Raw genomic sequence first — 22,748 nt, forward strand, 5'->3', positions numbered from 1 at the left:
TAGCTGTATTTCTAAGGGCAGGTATCGGCGGGTAGCGATCGATCTATCGGGGATCGATTTATCGCATCTCGTCTAGACGCGATAAATCGATCCCCAAACATGCTCCCCGTCGACTCCAGAACTCCAGCCTGCGAGAGGCGGAAGTGGAGTTGACGGGGGAGCGGCAGCAGTCGACTCGCCGCTGTCGTCACGGCCAGGTAAGTCGACCTAAGATATGCCAACTTCAGCTACGCTATTCACGTATTTTTTTAATTTTGCATATCTTAGGTTGACCCCTCCTCCCCCCCCCCCCCCAAGTGTAGACCAGGGCTAAGGCACCTAACACCTTGGAAAGAGATTTTCAAAGGCACAAACTTAACTCCTTTATGTCTTTGAAATTCTACCCCAAAGGTGTCTTATGCTTGGAGGTTTAAACAGTATTTGTATTAACTAGAAACTCTGTATTGTTCTAGCAAAATAAGTGTCAGTCTTAATGTTTTACAGTATAATCTCTGCCAGAGAAATATCTCCAGTAAATGCACAACAGTGCAATTACAGCAGTTATTAAGCAATAAGCTTTTAAACCAGAGAACACTGGTGTGTTTAATGAAGGCAACGAGTGTAGGGTAGAATCCTGTATCATTGCCGTTTGTTGGAATTTTGACATTGTCTTAAATAGGAGCGTGGCACTCCAGTGTTATGTTATAACCCCATTTTCACTCACTTGTAGTTCTGGATAACTCTCCCTCTGGGCTAAAACTTTCCATATTTGCTTTCAGTCCAAAACTGATCTGCTTTTTAGATGTCTGAGGGAAAAAGCTTCCAGCTGTTTGAGTAATTGCAAGCCAAAAACAAATATAAAGCCGGGGTGCGTGGGGGGGGGGGGAGGGCAGGGAGTAGGATTTTTAACTCGCTCACTATTAACTCTAAAATGACTGATTCAGGAACACTTAAATTTGGCATGTTTCACAGACCTGAGGATTAAGGTGGGTTTTTTTGTTTTTGGTTTGTTTTGAAAGTTACCAGTCACTAAATAAACTCACTCCATCCTCAGTGGGCATCTCTTAAGTTGCTAAAGAAGGAACAAAAATTGACATGACTAGTAGAACTGGGCAAAACATTTATAGTTTGTCAGAAAAGAACATCTCCGATCACCCGTGAAAACTGCTTGTGAATTTGACCCAATTAGTTTTGACTGGGCAAAAGTTTTTCAAGGCCAGCTTCAGAAGAGAGAGAGTGAGAGGGTACATTTCCCCTTCTAACCAATGATGAGGGCATTTGTTGGGATGCAGGAAAGCCAGGGTTTAATCCCCACTCTGGAGCAGGGACTTGAATTCAGCTTTCCTGTGAGCATCCTGACCACTGGGCTAAGGGGTATTCTAGGGTGAGCTACTCTCAGGCATGCCTGTTGAAGCTGTTCCATTTTGTATAAATATTCACTGTGCCAGAGTGAGCTCCCCTTCAGCTTGGTGATTAAGGCACTTGGCTGGAAGGGAGGAGACATGGAAGCAAATCTTCTCTGCCCCATCCAAAAGACAATCATTTGCCCAGTTCTAATGATCAGGGAGCTCAGTGAAACACACATTCCCACTGCCTGGCCTGAACAAGGAAGTCCTGACAGAGGGAGCAGGGCGCACCTAATAAAGATCCATATAACTCAAAAGCTACCTTTAAACAAACAAACAAATTGAGAGTCTGGGAACAAGGTGAGTGCAAAGGAACTACTCCCCCACCCACCTTTGATTCTGCCTCTTTAGAATCTTTGTCATTTGGGGCATTTTGCACCTTTCATTCAAAATTAAACATCGCTTTCTACGGTGAAGATAGCATCCCAGTGTCAAACCCATGCTGCTGCCCAGTTAACCCAGCCTTAGGGAACACTCATGCTCAACCACAGGGGCCTGAAGACAGCCCTGCCACCCCATTCACTCCCATGATAGGTGATCTTCAAAATCTAATGGAGCTTTTCCTGGCCTCCTGTTCTCCTTTGCTTTATTCAACAATGAAAGCCCCAAGAAGTGAAATGCCTCACGCTACAGTACATAGCACACACATACTCATGGACGTTTGAGGGTATGAATCTAAGCACACAGAGGCCAGGAAATGAAAAGATGGTTTTGATAGAATATTAACAGCCTTCTCATTGCACATTCTGAATGCATTTAGATATATCCCTTACAAGCTAAAATCAAAATGACATATGTAACGGGAGAAGACTACGTTGGGAGATTCTTCACTCTTCCAGTTCCTGACTAGGGACTTTAAAGCTCATAAGATTAAATGATACTTGGCTGAAATAGTCCATTTATGGTCAGCGGTTGAAAGTTGGGAACATAAGATGTAGGGGGTAGTCACTATAAAGATTTGTGACCTCATAAAATGGAATATCCGTGCAGAAATAGCAGTGAAGAGTCTCCAAGTGTGTGTTTAGAAGCACTATTTTGCAAGGGGCTTTAAGCTAGTTTAGTGAAATAGGGCACTGTGCATACGAACTCAAAATAAAGAGACCAGAGCCGTGTGGATACTTGCCATATGCCTTTGATGGGAACTTTTCATGCTTTATCTTGCAAGATCCACAAAGAAGGACTAGCCAAAGCCACCCAGGTTTCTGATAAAAGTACTGAAGAGGGGGTGACACTTATAAATCAGCTGCCTTTAGATCAACACTGTGTCCACCCACACAGCTGAATACATGCCAAAAAAGAAGGATGAAGAGCCTATACTCTTTATTCACTTACTGTTTAGAGCATGTAGAATTTACACAGGCTGGAGTTAAACTCATTTGCAAACTGTCGACTCTTTTCAGCACAAATGTTCCGGACCCTTCACACAGCATAGACCGACAGCAGGGTATAGGACAGGCTTCTGTATCCAGCTGAGCTATTCAGCATGAAAGACCGCCAGGCCACCAGCCCATGTTGGAAGATTTCTGCAGTGCCTCTGGTGGAGAGAAGCAAGATGGTACACAGGAAATTACTCTAGTGGCCTCCAGATGAAGGACCTGATCCTGCCTGGGGACCTACTAGACTCATGCAGGTTCCCACTGATGTCATCAGCACAGGGGTCACCATGAATGGATCACACTGTAGGATCAGAGCCACAGAAGTTATAAATTATTGTTCTTCTGTTTGAAGGTCTGTTAGTTTTCAAGTTAACCAGCCCAAGATATTTCCACCACCCCAAAAAGCCAGAGATCATTGACTACAGCCTGGAAAGAGCTACTGACCGTCTCCAACCATTTGAAAGCACAAGGCCCTTGCCATATGTTTTTCAGCATAAGCTCTCCAATTGTAAAGGCTGGACAAGATTCAATTGCTGAGGATCTGTTTTACCCCATTTTCCAACATTTGTAACTGTCCAAAGCTTTTAGTTTCTAGCCTGATATTTTCCGCATTTTGGTCTCGGCCTGAAGGCGATTTATTTATTTATTAGAAAACGGACATTCGGCATTGAAATAGCCACCAATGAAAATTAGAAGGGTTAAAAAAAAATCACTGAGGGACGCCATCAAAATGTCAGGCCAAGCATTAATGCTGAATTAGTAGTCAAAAAACGTAACCACACAATCCAGGAAGTATCTTGCTTTAGTCACATTTATTGAACTAGAACAGGTACCTCCTATGTAAAAAGATGCTGTAAAAACCACAGTATTGCAAATACTAAGTTTACAATTTATTTCCAATGGTATTCAATATTTACAGTGTTTTGTTTTACAAAACTGTTGAAATAAAAAAAAAAGATATAGCAAGAAACCCGCATCTACTGTCTAGTATCCGTGATCCTCACTGGTTTGTTTACCATTTATGAGGACAACATCATTCAATGCAGCTTGTCACAGAGACTCATCTATAATAATTGGCCTTTTGTACTAAACCCATGACATTTGAGCCCTTGGAGCCATGCTCTAAATCACCCACTGAAAGGTTTAGCACTTAGTAACCAGCAGAAATATTAAGTCAGACTTGTTGAAGTGCCCCCAAGAATGGAAATATCATACAGGCAAGCCCTATTCTCACAGGTCTTTGTCACCCATATGCCTTTGTGCACCCCCCCCCCCATGAGGAAGGTAACATCCCCATTTTACAGATGGGTAAACTGAGGCACAGATCGTTAAGGAACTTGCCTCAGGTCACACAGGCAGTCTCCTGACCAGCCAGGCATAGAAGCCAGACTTCGTGACTAAGTCACGTGCTTTAGCCATAGACCACGCTTCTTCTTTAGATAAGCGAAAGACAACTGTTGATTGACATTCTGTTCCCTGTATAATCTTCAGTCTGTTAAAAAAGGATAAACCATTTTCCTGTGTGTGATAATGTGTCAGGGTTTTTAGCTGTCACATTAAAATCTGTGTGTCATGTACATTTGTTTCTAAGTCTACACCTGTACTAAACCAAGCCCCAAAAGAGTCACTGTGACATGCAAGCTGCAGGCAGTTGAATAGTGGGTCAGATTAGGCCTGCTAGTGTCATTAGACACCAGTAAGGTTAGCCTCATCCACTTGAAGATGGACCTCCTCTGCGACCTGGTCTCCAAGCACAAGTTCCACCGCCTTCTCCAGACAAAGGATTATAACCTGCAACGACAGAGGAGGGATAGTAAAAACACGGACAATTGAGAGTTAGAGGTAAACCCTAGTCAGGAGGGGATTTATTTTGTAATACAATCCAACAGTCCATGTCATCAATAACTGAAGTCTGGCGATTTTAAGAGGTTACATATCACAGTACAGCATTCATATTTCACAAGTTTGGCCCACTCCAACATAGAAATTAAGTGGCAGAAGACCCACAGGACTTCCAAAATGCACAAGGGAGATGTGTAGTTTGCAGTGATAACACTATACATAACAAAGTCTGCATCACAGACATATCACTGCTCATTCATTATTGCAGACCATTAAGCTCCATTTTTTTGCCATGAGGTTAAACTCTGTAACCTCTTTAAAGTAAACTTCTGACAGAAGCGGCATTGCTACTGGTGTTAGAGAAGTGCAGGCCTCTCATCCCCATGGGTTTGGCAATTTTGGTTTTATATTTACTTCTCTCGTTTCATAAGATAAAACCAGACAGACACTGATTTTTAGTTGAATTTCCCAATGTGATAAACACCAGATTCAGTCACCTTTTACAAGGGTACACTTGGGAAAGATATAGGCTTGCAAATGTCTCTTGTCTAATTATTTTGTCCATACACGATCAGCAGACAGATTACTACTCTCTGCTATACTGACTGAGCAGTTTTCAATATTAACCTATTCCATTCAAACCTCCACTACTTTCCCCATCATTACAGAAGTTATCTTGCTCACTAAACAACTAAAAGTTCTGTTTTCAGAATTTTATTCAGCCTGCAGGATTCTTCAACTGACCCTTGTTTACCTCATGAGCAGAATACAGCCATCTAATTCCATAATCTGTCATTTAAACATGGATTCTGCCTGGGATGAAGCTAGGATAGGTGGCAGGAGAGGGAAATGACTGAAGGAACCAACTGATGTTATGACATTTCTTAGCTTAGCTGCAGCCCATTCTTTGTTATTCTCTGATTTCCTGTTCTTAACAGTTTTAATGCTCGGCATTCCGTGGTAACAGACTACTAGAGTATGCTGATGATAAACAACATACAACGGTCCAGAGTAGCAGCCGTGTTAGTCTGTATCCGCAAGAAGAACAGGAGTACTTGGGGCACCTTAGAGACTAACAAATTTATTTGAGCATAAGCTTTTGTGAGCTACAGCTCAATTCATCGGATGCATGCAGTGGAAAACACAGTAGAACGATTTTTTATACACAGAGAACATGAAACAATGGGCGTTACCATATACACTATAACAAGAGTGATCAGCTAAGGTGATACATACAACGTGTTTGGCATTGATGGCAGTCAATCTCACATTCAAGTAGGATTTTCAACTCAATAGTAAAATGAACTATTGACTAAACATATTAAAGATGCGACAAGGTTCTTTGTGCAGCTATTGTAACATATTCACTGCTGTACTCTCAAGGTGTATTCCTTCTGCTTTGGTACATTCATTGGTAGGATCATCCGGACAATCACTAATGGCAATACCAATTAGAATATTGGTCCCAAATTGGGCTTTATTATTAGGGAAAGTAGGTGCATTGTACATGGGGGGATGGAGGGGGACTGGCTGTGTGGCTTTTATCTATAGTAGTGATATCATGGCTCAATCACTGTGGCATCTGAGCAGTCAGGCAAATGAAATGCTGCATGAAACTAAAATTACACTTACATTTGCGTAAAATAAAACAAAACGCAGAAGAGACGTATCTAAAAAACCAGTGCTCAGAGATACACACAAAGAGACCAGACAGCATGCTGTGGGGCTCCTTTTATTTACCCTGACCAAAAGAAGTTACCAAAAAAAAAAAAAGTTAATCAAAATCTACATTTTCTAAGATCAGGAGACAGTACAGTAACTCTTCACTTAACGCTGTAGTTACGTTCCTGAAAAATGCGACTTTATGTGAAACGATGTTAAGCAAATCCAATTTCCCCATAAGAATTAATGTGGTGGTGTTAGGTTCCAGGGACATTTTTTTCACCAGATAGAAGACGTTATGTACACATACAGTACAAGTTTCAAACAATTTTAAACAAACAGTTTAATATTGTACACAGCAATGAACGATTGTAAAGCTTGGTTGAGGTGGTGAAGTCAGATAGTGGGATATTTCCCAGGGAATGCCTTGCTGCTAAATGATGAACTAGCACTCGGCTGAGCCCTCAAGGGTTAATACGCTGCTGTTAATGTAGCCTTACACTCTACAAGGCAGCATGGACTAAGGCAGGAGGGAGGAAACACAATAGATGCAGTCAGGGCAATAGCTGCAAACACTTCCCTGCAAAAACTGAACATGCTGATGAGCCCACGCTATCCAGCTGGAGTGCACCACTCCACTCCCTCCTCCTGACGGCACATGCACGGCTGCACAAGTGCTGACTTTCCAAAGTGCGGAGGAGTGCATGAAAGAGAAAGAGAGAGAGAGAAACGTGCACTTCCCCTTTAAGTACGCTGACCCCACTTCAAGTACGTTGCCCTTTTAAGCAGATCAGCCAGGTCAGAAGGGAAGCAGCAGCTTCCAGCAAGCCTCCCCCCGCCAAGCTCTGTCTCCTCCTCCGCTTTGTGGAGAGGGGGTACGGAGCAGGGGACAGGAGCGGCGGGACATCCCACCGCAGGCAGGAAGCTCCCGGGAGCAGCTCCAAGGCAGAGCGCAGGTCAGGAGCAGCTGGGGGAGGGCGGCACCTGAACTGCTGCTGGGCAGCTGCCAAGCCACGTACCTTACAGGGAATTTAGGGAAGCTGATAGGGGGGGCGGAGGGGAAGCTGCTGGCCCCCCCAGGTTCTAATCCCCACAAGGAGGGGCTGTTCGTCCAGAGAATCCTGCAAGCAATGGACAAAGCAAGCAGCTGCCAAACAATGTTATTAGGGAGCACTGCGCAACTTTAAACAAGCTTGTTCCCTAATAGATCAGCAACAGTGGAACAATGTTAACTGGGACAAGGTTAAGTGAGGAGTTACTGGATCTCTGAGTCATGCTAAAAAGTTTTCTCAAGGGGCTGTAATACTGTCAGGTTTCCCCACAGCAGAAACAAACAGGCCCAGAGATTTTTCTCTGTAACATATAGCAGAACGTGGCTACAGAAGTTGAACTGACTTTGTACTGACTACAGTACTCAAATATAAGACTCCTCCAACAAGACATGAGCTGTATCGAGAATCAAGGAGTACCCTCTGTCTCAACAAAGAGACACAAAATCACCCACGTATAAAATAACCATCTAGATAGCCGAATAAGTATTTCATTTTCCATAACTGACAGACACCCAGGTTTCATACTTACTACCTCCTCGCAAAGGCTTTTTGTTAGGTTTAGGCTTCGGGACTGTTGACGACGCAGAAGCAGTGGATTCTATTTCTTGCTGTTCAGACAAATGAAAATTATTTAGAGCTTGTCAACTTCAGTTTTCAACTAGTTATATACCTAAAGATATTTGCTGCAACATGTGAAGTTTAAGAAAAGTAAAGTTACCTGGTTCAGTTTCAGATTTCCTTTATAGCTTTTTCCTTCTTGCATGCTTTCCCATATTGCTATCTTTTGCCTTCTCTTCTCTTCTTCAAGCTGGGCGGCGGCGGGGGGGAAATAGAAGAATTTGTAACACTGTTTGACGGTATAATTAACTGGAACAATCCCCAAAAAGCCAACAGCTAAAGTGCTGCCATTTTAGCATAGAAAAAAAAATCATAAACCAAACACACAAACAAAACTGATACAATTCCTACTTTTCCTTGCCTTAGCTAAAGAAGTAATATCTAAGTCTTTCCAACCACACTGCACAGGGATGGGAAAGAATATGACTTTAAATCATAGCTGCACCTCTTTTCCATGTGCTGAGACAAATTGAAATAATAAAATGAAATGTTAAGTAAAGAGCTAACTAGATTTTAGTATATATATAAAAAAAAGTTCTTCTTGAAAGTAAATCTTTACAAATCATGGATATGAAGGCATTTAAAATATCAGAGGCTTTTGGTGGAAGAAAACATTGTTCAAATGAAGCGTCGAAAAGCAGAATAAAGCATATTTTCACATGGAATAAACAATCATCAGCATATGAAAATGCTACCAGAATCTTTCTTAAAGTAATTTATCGAATAGGCAGTACAGGCTAATGGTTAACACATCAGACTCCTTTATTCTTAAGGATGGGAAAGAAAAAGAGGTATATTAGTTTGCCCAGAGTCAAACAAAGCAAGGCTCTCTCAGTTTAAATGCATTGGGTTAGATTTCCTCAAAGATGGCTATTCTCCTCCTGAACACAGTTTTCCATTTGATATTTGAAGAAATCCTAGTAGCTAAAGTCTAACTACACTGATAGGGACTCCAACGCTTGAAGATTACTTATGAAGAGATATTACCATCTCTATTGACTGCGGGGAGAAAATAAAGCGAACTAGGATTAGTGAGGTTCTTTACTGCTATTCTGATTATTAGCTCTCCCATGCTGTTACCTAGAGGAGACAGCATCATTGAATTATGTGGTATTCCTCATTAGTGCAAGTTGCATTCTACAGCTTTTTAAGGCCTCGTGGAGTTGCACTGGCACTCAATTTCCTGAAAAATTAAGTTTGCTATTGAGCATACAAATTTCATGTGTAATTGTGTGGTTAACTGGCATGCTAATATAGCCAGTGAAGAATCCTTTTGCATACACATAACCCAGGTTTGCATGCACAATCACAGTCCAAGTCTGACTTTTTCAAGAATCAGGCCTATAGAGTTTTCTTTTACTATATGTTTTAGGAGAAAAAAGTAGTATTAACTAGGTCAGTTACTTCAGGAAGGAGTAGAACAAATAGTGGAAACAGTCCAGCATGAATGAATTTCCTGCATCTTAGCAGGATCTAATCATTTTGACTGATCAAGATCATCAAAGCTTCAACTCAAGCAAGCACTTCGGCATTTGGGCTTAAGACAATTATTCTCCTTATGCCAAAAGTCTTTGAAGTAATAGAAATGGAATACATCAGTCTTCACCATTTGACCCTTAAGCCTTGGGTAATCTTCCAAGCCTTCTGTTCCAAACAGAATATGGAAGAAATCCAGGAGTTCACAGATCTTCTACAATTTAGTCAGGTATAAACCTACTCTGTACCAAAAAAAACCCCCCAAAAACCCAAAACCACCCACCACACACACAAAAACTGGACTGCGAATTAAGAAGTTAAATAAACGTCCTCCTGGCCCTCACATTACCTGTCTTTGCTTTTCTTTGTATTTTTCAGCTTGTTCATTCAACTCCTCTTGCATCCTGAAGCGAGCTGCTGCCAGAGCTTCCTGCCGTCTCACCACTACATCAGGTTCTATGAGATCATGAAAAAAAGTTGGCAAAACGATCATCTTCAAAGAATCTTGATACAGAAGCGTAACCATACAGCTCTACAGTTGCTCTGGAAGAAACTGTAGCTGAAGCTTACTTTCTAACTAATCTTTTCCAATAACTTATATACTGATCCAACTGCTGATCACATTTAGAATTTTTGGAATGATCCTTAAACCATTACAGTTAACCCACCCATCAACAATTTAACATTGCCATTCTAGTGTTTGAAACTGGTTGGTAAGAATTATTTCAGAACTACCTACCCATACTCCTGCAGGGAATCCACTTTCATCTACATACAGAACTTCTTCTATTAGGAATCATTAACAAACCAGCCCAGACTCCCTCCCATTCCTTCTCCAATTGCTCCTACTTGTCTCATCATAACAATAAAGTGGAAGATCCAACATGCTCTATCAGAGACATGATTTATGAAGATATTATACACCTTCCTCTCCAAGGAGAAAGCAGACAGCCTGATACAGGCCACCTATTGTATCCACCTCTCTCCCTGCTGCCTTTTGTAAGTGTCACAGGGGAAAAGGCTGACTTCCCCCCAGAAAACCCCAAAAAACCTCAGATATTTTACTCAGCGTTTTCTACTTGTTAATACAGGGAAGTTTCATATTTTCTATGTTGATATGTATTAAATCATGAATAAATAATTGTTTGGATACAGAAGTTTCAGCAGTAGTTGTGTAAAATACTGGGTTTTTGGCATGTCGTTTTTTCCCCTGTGACTTAGTATTTCCATTGCAGCCTGCAACAATGGAACACAATTTTTAGAAAAAAAGATTCTTGTGGAGTTTCATTGCACAGTGACATCCAGTTATCCCGATGAAAGAAAGCCAGCATGCAAAGGGAAGGCAATAGGTGGTTTCAAACTGAAACAAAGCCTGGACTGCGTACAATTTACAACCTAGTGGCACAGTTCAAGAGATAAGATAGCATACACAGTAGGCAGCTACGCACAAACATGACCTATGAAGTGGGTGGCGCTAAGGGATAAGGAGGAGGAAGTGACTGGCAAATACGAATCAGGAGGGTTTGCAAAGCATAACAAAAACATCTTGCAGTTTCTCTGGCAATTCTATAGGGTGCTCAGCTTCCGTGGTGATGAACCCTGAAGTATTTTGGCACCACGGTATCATATAAGTCACTATACAGAACGTGTTGCTTTCAAGATCATAGTCAAGACGCATTATCCCCAAACCCTATGCTATCCTGCAGCACCTCTCTTCACTGCTTCCTTTATTTCTCTCTTCTCCTTTCAGGCCACCCTCCATCTTTGGCAAAGCCTTCCCAGTCTTCAACGCCACATCTTTCACTAAGCCTTCCCCCACTGACCTCCTCGCCAGTGAGGGCTCTGCACCTTTGCTGCCTGAAAAGTTGCCCTGGGTATCATGTCTGTGTTAGTTCATAAGATCCTTAGAGCAGGAACGTTGTCACATACTGGCGTTTAACAAAGCTCTCCACATCTGATCTTTTACCAATAACCGTGACTTGGGGAAGCCTTCCAAGGTATTACGCCCAAGGACCCACCGTAAAGGATCTAAACAGCGGATCTAAACCAGGGCAAGCGAACGTGCCACCCCAGAGCCAATGGAGATTTACAAACCAAGTGGTGCCCCGGCTGCATCGGGTCGGTTCCTCCTCTGGGCTCTCATCTTTTCAGCCAACTTCTGGACAACGAGGTAGACAGCGACGCAGCCGAAGAGGATGTACCAGCCGTAGCTGGCCAGCAGCCAGCCCACTGGGGAAAGAGGAGAGGGACGCGTCAAGCCAGAGGTGTCAAGGCTGGGCCTGGATTCCCCCTTGCTGCCGGGGAAGAGGATCCGTGGGGGCTCATCCCCCCGCACTCCAGTGGGGCCTGTCACCCCTCACGGGCCATGGCAGGCTACACGCTGGGGGGGGGCAGCCCCCAGGTCGGCGCTTAGCCCCAGAACCCAGGCCTCCTCACGAGCGACCCTGCCCCCCAGACCCCCCCCAACCGCCTCGGGGCGGGCGTTACCCCCAGAGCCCGCCCCCGGCCCAGCCCAGGGCCCCGGCCGCTCACCCGACTGCTGCAGGGCCTGGATCCCCTCCTGCTCCAGCACGGGCCTGCCGGGACCCGGCGCCCCCCCGCCCAACTCCATCCCGCCGGCCGCGGCCTCCCCTCACAGCGAGCCGGATTCACTGGGCCAGCTCGCCTGACCGCCACGTCCGGGAGCAGGTACCGCCCCCGGCGCTCTTCCCCGGGCCAGGCGACACGTAGCCAGGGCCTGGAGAGGCTCCGCCAATCAGAAAGCAGCGCGGCTGCTGACGGCCAATCGCGATATAGGAAAGATCAGGGGGCGGTGGTTAGTATAAAAAAAAGGAGGCGGAGACCAATCAAAAGAAGAGGTATCGAAGCTGTGGCCAATCAAGCGATAGAGGAAGAGGCCAAAACCTAAACCAATCAGAAGGGGGGTGTTAGCTGTTCAAACCAATGATGAGAAGTCAGGAAGCGCAGCGAGGGTAGCCCTAGACCAATCAAAGGTTAGAGGTGCTCTGAGTCTGAGAAGCCCGGATCTACCAATCCTGAGGTTCCCTGGACTGCCCTAGGATCCTCCCCTGGATTCCAGCTGCCCCTGCCCCTGCCCCTGCCAGGAGTGATGGGTGTAGCTGCCACAGGGGTTGCAGGGGGTGGAGGCCCCCACGGGTCCCAAGACCCCGTCTCTAAGGCATGCCCAAGTCCAGGACTTCGGGAGATCCTGCCTCCCTGTGTCTTAATGGCTGTGAATAGCTCCCTGCCTACAGCCTGTGACTTGCAGGAACAGGGCCTGCCCGTAGCTGTTACTGGCCTGGAAGAACTGAGCATTTATTCCTCTAACTCCCTCTGCATTTGCCAGTGCCTCCCTCGCTGTATAAGCTGCCAGCCCTTGTTTCCTACGCTTTTACACCCCTTCTACCACCATGATTTGGCACTGGTTACACCTAGCCTTCACATCAAGCCTCCTTCACACTAGCATCAGCTTTTAAGAACAAGTCTCCCTACTCTTCATCTCTTACCTCCTTTGCTGGCTGCTGATCTTCTCAGACAGCTGACTGCTGTTCATTTCCTGGATAGGTTCCCCAGTTGCAGCGGCTTCTAGATTCTCTGCCTACATTTATCCTAGCTTCCTGCTTCAGCTCCCCAGATGCTCTTCTGTATGGCTGCATGTCATTTTAGGACTCACTACTGCTTGTCCTTCAACAGAGCTCCAAATAGCAGATGATCAGTGTTTTTAAAAAAACTTTATGCATCACTGGAACATGCTCACTCATACCTAGGCCCTCACCCCCTTCCCCCAATCAGGCTGCTCCAAGGCACATCTGTCATTTTTCTTTTTCATGGCATTAGTTCATTACACCCAGGCAGACAGCATACTGCTTCATTGGTTTGGCTTGCAATGGGAAGAGCCTGCAACCATGAGCATTGCTGCATAAGCATGTCACATCACTCAGCATACTTGTCTTTAGAAGTCCAGCTGACTCAGACCTTTTAAAGGCATGCTTCAAGCACATGGTGACTGAAAAGCCTTGGTGGTGCAGAATGTTTAGGAGCTCTAGCATTGCAGTGTTTCTGCAATGGGTGATATTATACATACTGCAGATATGCTAATAGGAGATCTGTGTAACTTCTAGAGTCATTTCATAGATGGGAGACAGCTTCACAGTACCAGGCTGCATGAGTGCTGATGAGAAGGATGACTGCTGAATTAACGAACCAATGACCTAATTGGCTGCTGGTACTGCAATCTCTGGATAACACAAAACTGAGGTCTTGGCCCTAGTTAACAGATGCATAACTTTTGTTGTTTTTTAAAAAGGGAATAAGGGTTAGTCAACTGACTAAATTCAAACTTCGATAATTGCATTTTGGCTAACCAAATATAGACCATGGGTAATTTATTTTTTGCTTTCCCCACAGTTGTGTCAATATTTATATTCATATTTTAATAACCGACAGTTTAAATCATATGAAGACTTTACCAGTAACTAAATATCAAGGGTGAGTTAAAGAAAAGGCCACTGGGGTTAGAGAATGCTTCTAGGAGAAACCTAAGGAAGAAGAGGATATTAAATCGATTTTAGGCCCACAGAGAATAAAAAAGTGTCACAATAATGCCTGCAGAGAGAGGAAATGGTGTTTTATTGGACTTCATGTACAGTATAAAATTTACAATAGAAATTTCACACACACTAATCGGACTTCAAAAAAAGCCCCAAGCTAACAAAAATCCATTTTGTAAAAGGGGTAATGTTATTAACTTAACTCTATGACAACATTGGAAATGTATTCATAAACAAGGATACAATACTACATATTCTTCAGATCACCTGACGATACCATTTAAGATCCATTGGGAACTGTGTCTTCTTCCATCTCCTCTTCAACTTCCTCTGTTGGTCCTACAAAATGGATACATCAGAATTATTTAATACCTGTTAAGACTTTACAGATACTAATCTCTTATACCCTATCTGAAAAGTGGGGATAATGATTTGAAGATTCTCACATTCACCTACAGTTATTGGTTCAATTATTTTACTGCACAGTTTGAGTTATACCCGTGGTAGCATCTGACCTTGTCACTGCCTAGTCTGATATGCAGCTTGCTTTATTCCCACTGAGAAACTACCCATTGTCTAGGCCTTCCACTGTCTAAAAAGGTCAGAATACCTGGTATATTTAGGGTCAGCAAACTGACCCAGAAAATTAAGCTTCTGTCTTTGAGGCTGTCAAATTTTGCCCAAATGATTTTAGTCAAATTCAACTATACTGCACAAGTGTTACATCTAAAAGGGTTTCACTTGGATTAAGATTCCTGCATCCTTTCACAGTGTCTAAAAGTTCATCTTTCCCGATTTATGCAGCATGAAATATCCACCCCCTTGTTCCATCCTTTTAACTTTTTGGAAATAAAATCAGACTGATTGATGACACCAATTCTTTTTTAACCATCTCCAACAACATAACCCATCCACCTCAGCCCACTGATTGAGATCATATCAAGTTCCAGGCAAAGTTTTAAAAAGTTATGTTTTTGATTCATGCTGTTTATATTACTCAATCACTCTGTGACAAACCAGAAGAGTAACAAAAGTATACAATTACCTGTTTTTCGTTCTCTGCCAGGTATCTGACCAGACTGCAGCAAACCCTTGAGTCTCTCCACTTCAGCCAGAGTTGTAGCATTTGCTATGGCATTCTAGAAGGGGAAGACCAACAAGTTGAATGAGTATTGATCAGGATGTTAACAAGCTGCTGCGATTAATATATAAAGAACATCTGCTTCAAGACAACTAAAATTTTACTGTAGAGAGAGTTACAGTATGTTGGCCTACTCTGTGGTCAAATCTAAACTCAGAACAAGATGTCACTAAGATCAAGAAAGGGACGCAAAGGAAGTCCAATAAAACCTCAGATTTCTGCAACAAGAAACCCAAAAGGTATAGTATGTAAGTGATCAGAACGCATTTTTCCTCTGTTACTTTGGAAAGAATGCCGTTACCAGTAAGAGGGGCACCTAACATCACTAAATTTCTGATCCTGGGCAGTTTCCCTACTTCGGTTTTCCCTATACATCATATCCTAAAAATGTTACCTTAATTGCTTCAACATCTCCTGTGGAGGGCCCAGCTTTCTTTTTGTCAGTTGGCAAACCAGCACCTGGATTGAAACTTGAAAGAAAAATAGAGGCATATTATTAACATCCCTATGAATGACATCTGCTTCTCTAACTTCCAAAGTTAAAACTTTGGAAGTATTGCATTCAATCAAGTGTAGTATCTTATCTTTGTTAACAAACTGATACAATGAAGAACTGCCTCCTTCAGAAACACCAGCAGGTCAGCTTCCCCACCTCCCACCCTTTTATGTGCTTCCCCACCTCCCACCCTTTTATGTGCTCATGAAGAGAAGCAGGCCTTCTGCATTAAGAAGATTATGCATTGGATTTAAGCCATTAACTTGGATGTTGCTGAACAGTCGAGTTCTGCTGCGTAGACTGTAATGAGAAGTCACCTTTTTAAAAAAAAAAAGTGGTTTTGAGCAATGGTATTCACCACCATCCAAGAGTAGGATGTTTGGAGCCAGCATATCTGGTGAGACACCACCAGAGATGTTAAGACATCCTGTTAACAAGTGGCATTTCAATTTACTCTCCACTGCCGCACAGGGAAACCCAGGTGGTGTTTCTGAAGGCAAATGCCAGTTTAAATTGGTTCTCTTTATCTTACGTTTTTGTTCTCTTGGCAATATCCTTTGCAAGCTGTGCACCCCGTTTGCCCTTGAACATTTTCTCTGCCTCCTGACGCTCCTACAGCGATACCACACACACAAAGTTAATTTCAATAGGAACATCATGTGCATTTTGCATAGCTTCTTTCCTTGAAAAACAAATAGGCTGACGACTTCTTGGATCAGCGAAGACCAGTGTCTCAACACTAGATTTAGAAGCACTTTGACAATAAGTTAAAAGGCTTAAACTCTGAGTATGGCAGTCTCAGACACTTCCCAGAGGAAATTCTTCCCCACCTTTTCGTCCTCAGATGGAGTGGAGGTTTATGTTAAGATTTCCTATTTCTTTCACTAAAGATCTGCTGCTGTACTCAGGACACTAAAAAGGACAAAGAAGATCCAAACTGTACTTAAACACTGGTGGTTTAAGCTACTGAATTAAGCTATTGAAACAGTGAACTGGTGAAGTAAAAGCTGCCTCAAAGTATGTATTTCATTAGACACCAGTATTGATGTAAATGTAGCTTACAAACACTGGTGAGTCGGGGGGGGGCACAAATTGCACCACCATTAAATTTTCAAATAAAACAAAACAAGAACAAATGTCTAACTAAAAGATCCTAATTACAGAGAGGCTAGGAAAAATGCCACTTACTTTTAATTTCACTTTCTGGAAATCCAACACTCTGATTTGTGGGACTTTGTGGATTACATACAATCTGTAATGCTTCTTATTTGTTACAGGGTTCCTTAAAATACTACGAAGTAAAGAAAGATTTTAAAGAAATTCTGAATACGAGAGACTGCTTCTTTTAAAGAAGATGCACGCTAAACTTTAAGACTGCACACTAAATAAATGCAGTAACAACGCTGCTCTTCATCTCTATGAAAAAGAGTGAAAGTTTGTTCTTAGAGTCTAGTTTACCATCTTAGTGAATTTTACTATGGAAATGAAAACGAAAACACAAACAACTGTAATTGTTCATCATATTTCTACAACAAACAAAAATCTGAACATTTCCTCCCCCCACCCCCGATTCTGGCTCATGATCTCTTATTGATCTCCTGGCTTGATACAATTCCCTCTGCTGATCAGCATGTGATTTAGATTTAAACTAAAGCATTTTGCAACAATAGATCTCAACGTAATTCTGAGAAGGTAAAATATACAACAGAGACGGTTGTATGCTTACACAGCACTTAATGTAAACATAGTGGCTAATTCCTATTTACTTTGGCAGACTTGGTCGTAACTGAAGAATTTTACCCATTAAAAATTATGTATTTTTTGTAGCCTTTTGTTTATTGATTCATTCTTTAACACACGTCTGGGTCCAATGGAAAAACCAGCCATTTCAAAACAAAGAACTAAGCCAGTGGCTAATAGTAAGCGTAAAATATGAAAGATTTTTTTAAAAGCAAGTATAACCGTACATTAAAAAGATCTGTTTATACACATTAAGATTACGTACCTCAGGTAAGTCAGTGATTTAATTGTTGCCAAAGGATCCAGTTCACCCTGAATAATGGGACCACAATAAGTAATCTTAAAACAGACTATAACACGGTTCAAAAAAAGAACTAGATAAGTTCCTGGAGGATAGGTCCATCAATGGCTATTAGCCAGGATGGGCAGGGATGGTGTCCCATGCCTCTGTTTGCCAGAAGCTGGGAATGGGCCACAGGGGATGGATCACTTGATGATTACCTGTTCTGTTCATTCCCTCTGAAGCCCCTGGTATTAGCCACTGTCGGAAGACAGGATACTGGGCTGGACAGACCTTTGGTCTGACTCAGTATGGCCATTCTTATGGTCTAACTTAACAGGAGTCCAAAACTTGTAATGGACGATCATTAGCCTCTAGCGTATCCAAGCACTCATATAAATAGTGGGTAAGTAAAAATGGTTGGTAGTATGCGGCTACTGTAAAGGATATCGGACTATAACAAAGGATAAAGATCATGTTCATTTCAAACTTTTTTTTAAAAAGTGAAAATGAAATGAAAATGTAATTTATTACAATGATCTGAAAATATTTTTTCTAGAAATGTAAACAAAGTACTTAACAATATCTGAATTACTCAGTATATAAACCTTCATTCAAGAAAGAACTGCTCTTAAATGTTCTGAATATCATTAGGATAAAATACCTTCAAAATAACAGGGGAAAAAGAAAAAAAAAAAGAAGAGGTAAAACAAATTTTAGTCTTAGGCCATTAGCACATTGAGATAAGGCTTAAGCAGATAAGGCCTTGACTACACTACCGGCAAAAATCTGCCTTTTGCCAACAAAGCAAGGGAGGTTACACACTACAAAGCTACTTTTGGCGGCAAAACTCTGTTTTGCTGACAAAATAAAACCACCTCGCTGAGAGGCATAAAGCTTTTTGCGACAAAGTTAAAGCAATAAAGCGTCAGTGTAGACACTGCTGTTTGTTTTGTCCACATAACTGGCTTCCACCAATATCCCACAATGCCTGCCATGACTGTTTTGATCTTTGCTACCCTGCAGGCATGCTCTCCTCCCCTTTCAAAGCTCCAGGAAGTATCTGCCATCTGAGCTGTGCTGCTCTGTGACATTAACTTGGAATGCTTCTGTTCTGCACTAACAACACAGTGGCAGGCAGACTGCTGCTGTGGGGAGTGGAGGGACTGACCGCCCTGCTGCTTTGACATTCCTCAGGTCACAGAGCTGCTCAGGATGCTGCTCCCTGCAGCTAAGGAGGCTGTGGGAGAACTTGGAGGGAATCACAAAACCATAGGCTGCTTCAGAGAGACTGCTGTGAGGAGCAGAGTCAAGGGATGATGTGGTGGTTCCCCTCCCCCAGGATTGGTTGGTCAGCCTGCTGTCTCCCCGGCCCAAGGCACACCACTCTCCAGCCCCCTTCAGTTGAAAAGCAGCTAACAATCTACTGGGATGCCCATGGAACAATGAGATTGAGAAACCTGCATCATGTGACGCTGTACCTGCCCCGTGGAAGCTTTGCAAACCCTTCCCATAGCACCCTGCGGCCAGCTACCACAGTGCACTGCTCTCTGTATGGATGCAAGAGCTGCTAGTGCTGATGCACTCTGCCGACACAAGGAGCATAGTGTAGACATGCAACAGCAGTTTTAATTAAAGTGGCATAACTTTCGGCAACAAAACTTTGTAGTGTAGGCAAGGCCTAACCATGCCATCAAGGACTTCAAATCTCAAGCCCCACACCAAGGACTAAAGTCTGCCCTTATTTATGCCTGTACAATAGTCTAGGACAAAATTTAGCCTTAAGAGGGTATAATAATAATACTGTTAGCATTCACAAGCATGTAATGCAAACATAGAAACTAGGAAGAAATATTGCATATGATTCCTAAACGGCTATAATACAACCATGAAAAAAAAAAAGTTTTTACATTGAGTGTTTCAGGTTTTTTTAATTCACCAGACTTTGTTTCTTTGAGTCTGTGTTTAGATCTGGAGCTGTTTAATTTCAAAGCAATGAAGTGATCCCTGTGAAAGTTTCCTATTCTCCTTTAACATTCCATGCCCATTTTACATCAGAAGAGTGTAAAAGAGGCATAAACCTAATCAAACTGGAAAATTAAAGAAAAGTCTGACCTTTTTGTAATAAAAATAGCACAATATCCAACTTCAAAAGGTACAGTCTAATGAAGGCCACAGTCCCATAAACAATCCTGCACACACTTAACTTTTATGCATTTGAATAGTTCTATTCACATGTTACTGTGTTATACCTTTCCTAGAAAAGCCCTCTATCAGTAACATCTTATGCTTCACTGCATGTCAAAAATTATCCTCTTGAGAAAAGATAATCTGCAATTAATTCATGAAAGGTAAATAAAACTGCTTTAAACAAAGCCATGTAACAACAACATATACAAATATGTGCATAATTCAAACTGGTTTGATCTATTTTTTTTTTTATTAGTAACTTACCAGCTCCACAATGCTATTATTGGTAAGAATGATCTCCTGGAGGTTGGGTAAGGCCTGTTCGAGTCCCTCACCGATCCGACTAAAATTAATATTTTAAAAAAATAATCAAAATCTGATCAGGTTGGTAATAAATTTTAATAATAAAAACATGCACACACATTTTAACCCTTCAATGCAATACACGTACAAGGGATCACCTGGTTTTGGAATCATTCACCCTGTTTCAAATAAAACAGTTTGGTTCTTTATTTGCTAATGTAAATTACCTCTGATCACATCCATTTTGTGCCCCACTTACCAATGCCCCAAACTTCATGAACATGACTTACATTTTTCACTGGTCTGAGCACAGGAATGGTAAACAAAAGCTACTGAGTATCTGTGGCTTTGAGCAAATCACAAACTCCATGCCTTAGTTTTCCTGACCATAAAATGAGGAGAATACTTATTGATTTGACCCAGGAGTTATGAGCATCACGACATGTAAAGCCCACTGAAAATGAAGCAGGCTACAATGCTGCTCCATATTGCAACATGCTGTGTTCCTCCATTAAATTAAAATAATCATTGGCCATTTGTAAATTGCACCACTCCAATGATACAAGGAAAAGCCAATACTGAAAACTGGCTGCACCCCAGGACTCCTTCCACGCACACCCCAAATCTATCCCAACGCTGCAGCACCACAGCCCCATACCATATCCTGTTGTTATTCATGAGTAACGTTTTCAGCCGCTTCAGCAGAGGGAACCCGTCCAACTTGCGGATCTCGTTGTCAGAGAAATCGATGGCATCAAACTGGTCCAAGGTGGCGCCCAGGTTCTCAATGACGGGGATTTTGTACCCTAGGGAGAAAGCATCAGACCCGGGTTAGCTGAAGTTAGTGTGGGGGGTGAAAGCAGCAGGTTCAACAAGGAATGCAGGGTACCCAGGCAAGAAACCGGGAACATCACCCCCCCGCCAAAGTGCGCACAACTGGAGTGAGGCTCACACACACACACACACACACGAACGAACACAGAGCCCCCGGTCTCCGAGCAAGGCCTCGCTTCGCCCCAGGCGCGCGGCTCCGAGGTCGGGGCCTGCCGGCCGGCCCCCAACCAGACCTCACCGCGCAGATCCAGCTCCCGGTCCCGCACGGCGTTCGTGTACTGAGCCGCCTGCTCGATCAGCTCCGCCGTCAGCTTCACCATCCTGCCGCGCGCTGCCCACGCCGCTCCCGAGTCCCGCGGGGCCTAGAGCGCCGCGCCGCGCAGGACACTGCCGCCGCGGGCCGAGCGCCGAGCCCCCGAGCCGGCAGGCCCAGGTCGAGCGCCGAGCCGTCGAGCGCCCGCTGCTGCGCCCCGCCTCCCAGCGCCCTAGCAACGGGGGCAGCTTCCCCCGCCCTTCACCAAGGAGTCACAAGCCCTGACTAGGCCCAGCTCCCCTTCTCCCCCCATAGGGGCAGCTCCTCCTATAGACCCTCTAGGGCCAACTCCCCCTCCTCCCATAGGACAGGAGCAGCTCCCCCCCATTCTCTTTTGGGGCCAGCCCCCCTCCTCCCCATGTAGACCCTATAGGGATAAGGGCGCCTCCCCCCCGATAGGGACTGGGGCAGCACCTCCTTCCTCCATAGACCCCATAGGGACTGGGGCAATGGGGGCCATGTGGTAGGCAGGTGCGAGGTGCTGTAATTATTAACAATAGTGGTAAGGAGGGGTAAGCTCTTGACTATAATTTCAAGTCACACAATGCTGGAAACCCACTGAAACCATGTTGGGGTGTGTCCCATCGCTGGGGAAGGGTGAACGCATTGCTTATGGTTAAATTGCAGAAGTGGGGCCAAAAAGGTCTGGGTTCTACTCCTGACTCTGTTGCAGGTTTTGCTGTGTGCACTTGGCTAAGTTATGGGCAGCCGAATTTTCAACGGTGGCCCCTGGGACTGCGTGCCTTAGTTTTTAGGTGTCCAACCCGAGAAAGTGTGGGCCCAATTAGCAGAGGGGTTGAGTGAAATACAAAAATTGAGACAGAAATTCAATGACCACTTTTGAAAAGTTTGGCCTTATCCTTCCCATGATTTAGTTTCTAAGATGCAAGAAAGGAATGGGAGGAACATTCCTTTACACAGGGTTAATGTATTTTGGAAAACAGTGATGTAGAAAAGTACTTGAGCATCATGGTCGAGAACCAACTGACCCTGAACTAGCGTTCAGATGTGGTGGTTAAACAAGCAAATGTGATCCCTGGATGTATAAGCAAGGAAACATAGCATACAAATAGGGTGGTGTTATTACCACTGCTTGTGGCATACCTGTTCACCATGGGAATAGTGTCCAGTTCTGATGTCCACATTTTAAAATGGAAGAAAACAAACTGGAAAGGGTTCTGAAAACAGCTACAAGAATGAGCCAAATTCTGGAAAATGTGCCTTATAGTGAGAACCCAAACAAGTTCAATCTATTTAGTTTAGCAAACTAAAACTTAGGAGGTTTCAGAGTAGGAGCCGTGTTAGTCTCTAAGGTGCCACAAGTACTCCTGTTCTTAAAACTTAGGAGGTTACTTGATTATGAGTTATAAGTACCTACATAGGGGAAAGCTTTCTGATAGTACACAGCTCTTCAGTCTAGCAGACAAAGGCTCAATGAGATTGAATGTTGGAAGCTGAATCTCAGCTAATTCAGGTTAGAAATAAGGCAC

The 22,748-nt window shown here is 43.3% G+C and overlaps 2 protein-coding genes across 3 annotated transcripts; both read right to left on the bottom strand.

Moving 5' to 3' along the window:
- Positions 1 to 3,629: 3,629 nt before the first annotated feature.
- SELENOS (selenoprotein S) lies at positions 3,630 to 12,122 on the bottom strand. 2 transcript variants are annotated; one of them, XM_074966553.1, is made up of 6 exons: positions 11,944 to 12,122; positions 11,506 to 11,640; positions 9,761 to 9,867; positions 8,036 to 8,125; positions 7,850 to 7,925; positions 3,630 to 4,552 (listed from the first exon to the last, which is right to left on the bottom strand). In XM_074966553.1, the coding sequence occupies exons 1-6, from the start codon at positions 12,020 to 12,022 to the stop codon at positions 4,470 to 4,472; spliced, it is 570 nt and encodes a 189-aa protein (XP_074822654.1). In that variant the 5' UTR covers positions 12,023 to 12,122; the 3' UTR covers positions 3,630 to 4,469. The 2 variants fall into 2 exon arrangements, with proteins under 2 accessions (XP_074822654.1, XP_074822653.1); XM_074966552.1 differs by having other exon boundaries at positions 7,847 to 7,925; positions 11,944 to 12,121.
- A 1,933-nt stretch (positions 12,123 to 14,055) lies between these two features.
- On the bottom strand, positions 14,056 to 21,343 carry SNRPA1 (small nuclear ribonucleoprotein polypeptide A'). The gene is made up of 9 exons (XM_074964825.1): positions 21,184 to 21,343; positions 20,770 to 20,917; positions 20,073 to 20,151; positions 17,604 to 17,650; positions 16,787 to 16,889; positions 16,131 to 16,210; positions 15,497 to 15,572; positions 15,007 to 15,100; positions 14,056 to 14,300 (listed from the first exon to the last, which is right to left on the bottom strand). Exons 1-9 carry the CDS (start codon positions 21,263 to 21,265, stop codon positions 14,242 to 14,244), a joined length of 768 nt encoding a protein of 255 aa, XP_074820926.1. The 5' UTR covers positions 21,266 to 21,343; the 3' UTR covers positions 14,056 to 14,241.
- Positions 21,344 to 22,748: the final 1,405 nt, after the last annotated feature.

This window comes from Natator depressus, chromosome 10 (assembly GCF_965152275.1).
Source record: "Natator depressus isolate rNatDep1 chromosome 10, rNatDep2.hap1, whole genome shotgun sequence".
Lineage (NCBI taxonomy): Eukaryota > Metazoa > Chordata > Testudines > Cheloniidae > Natator > Natator depressus.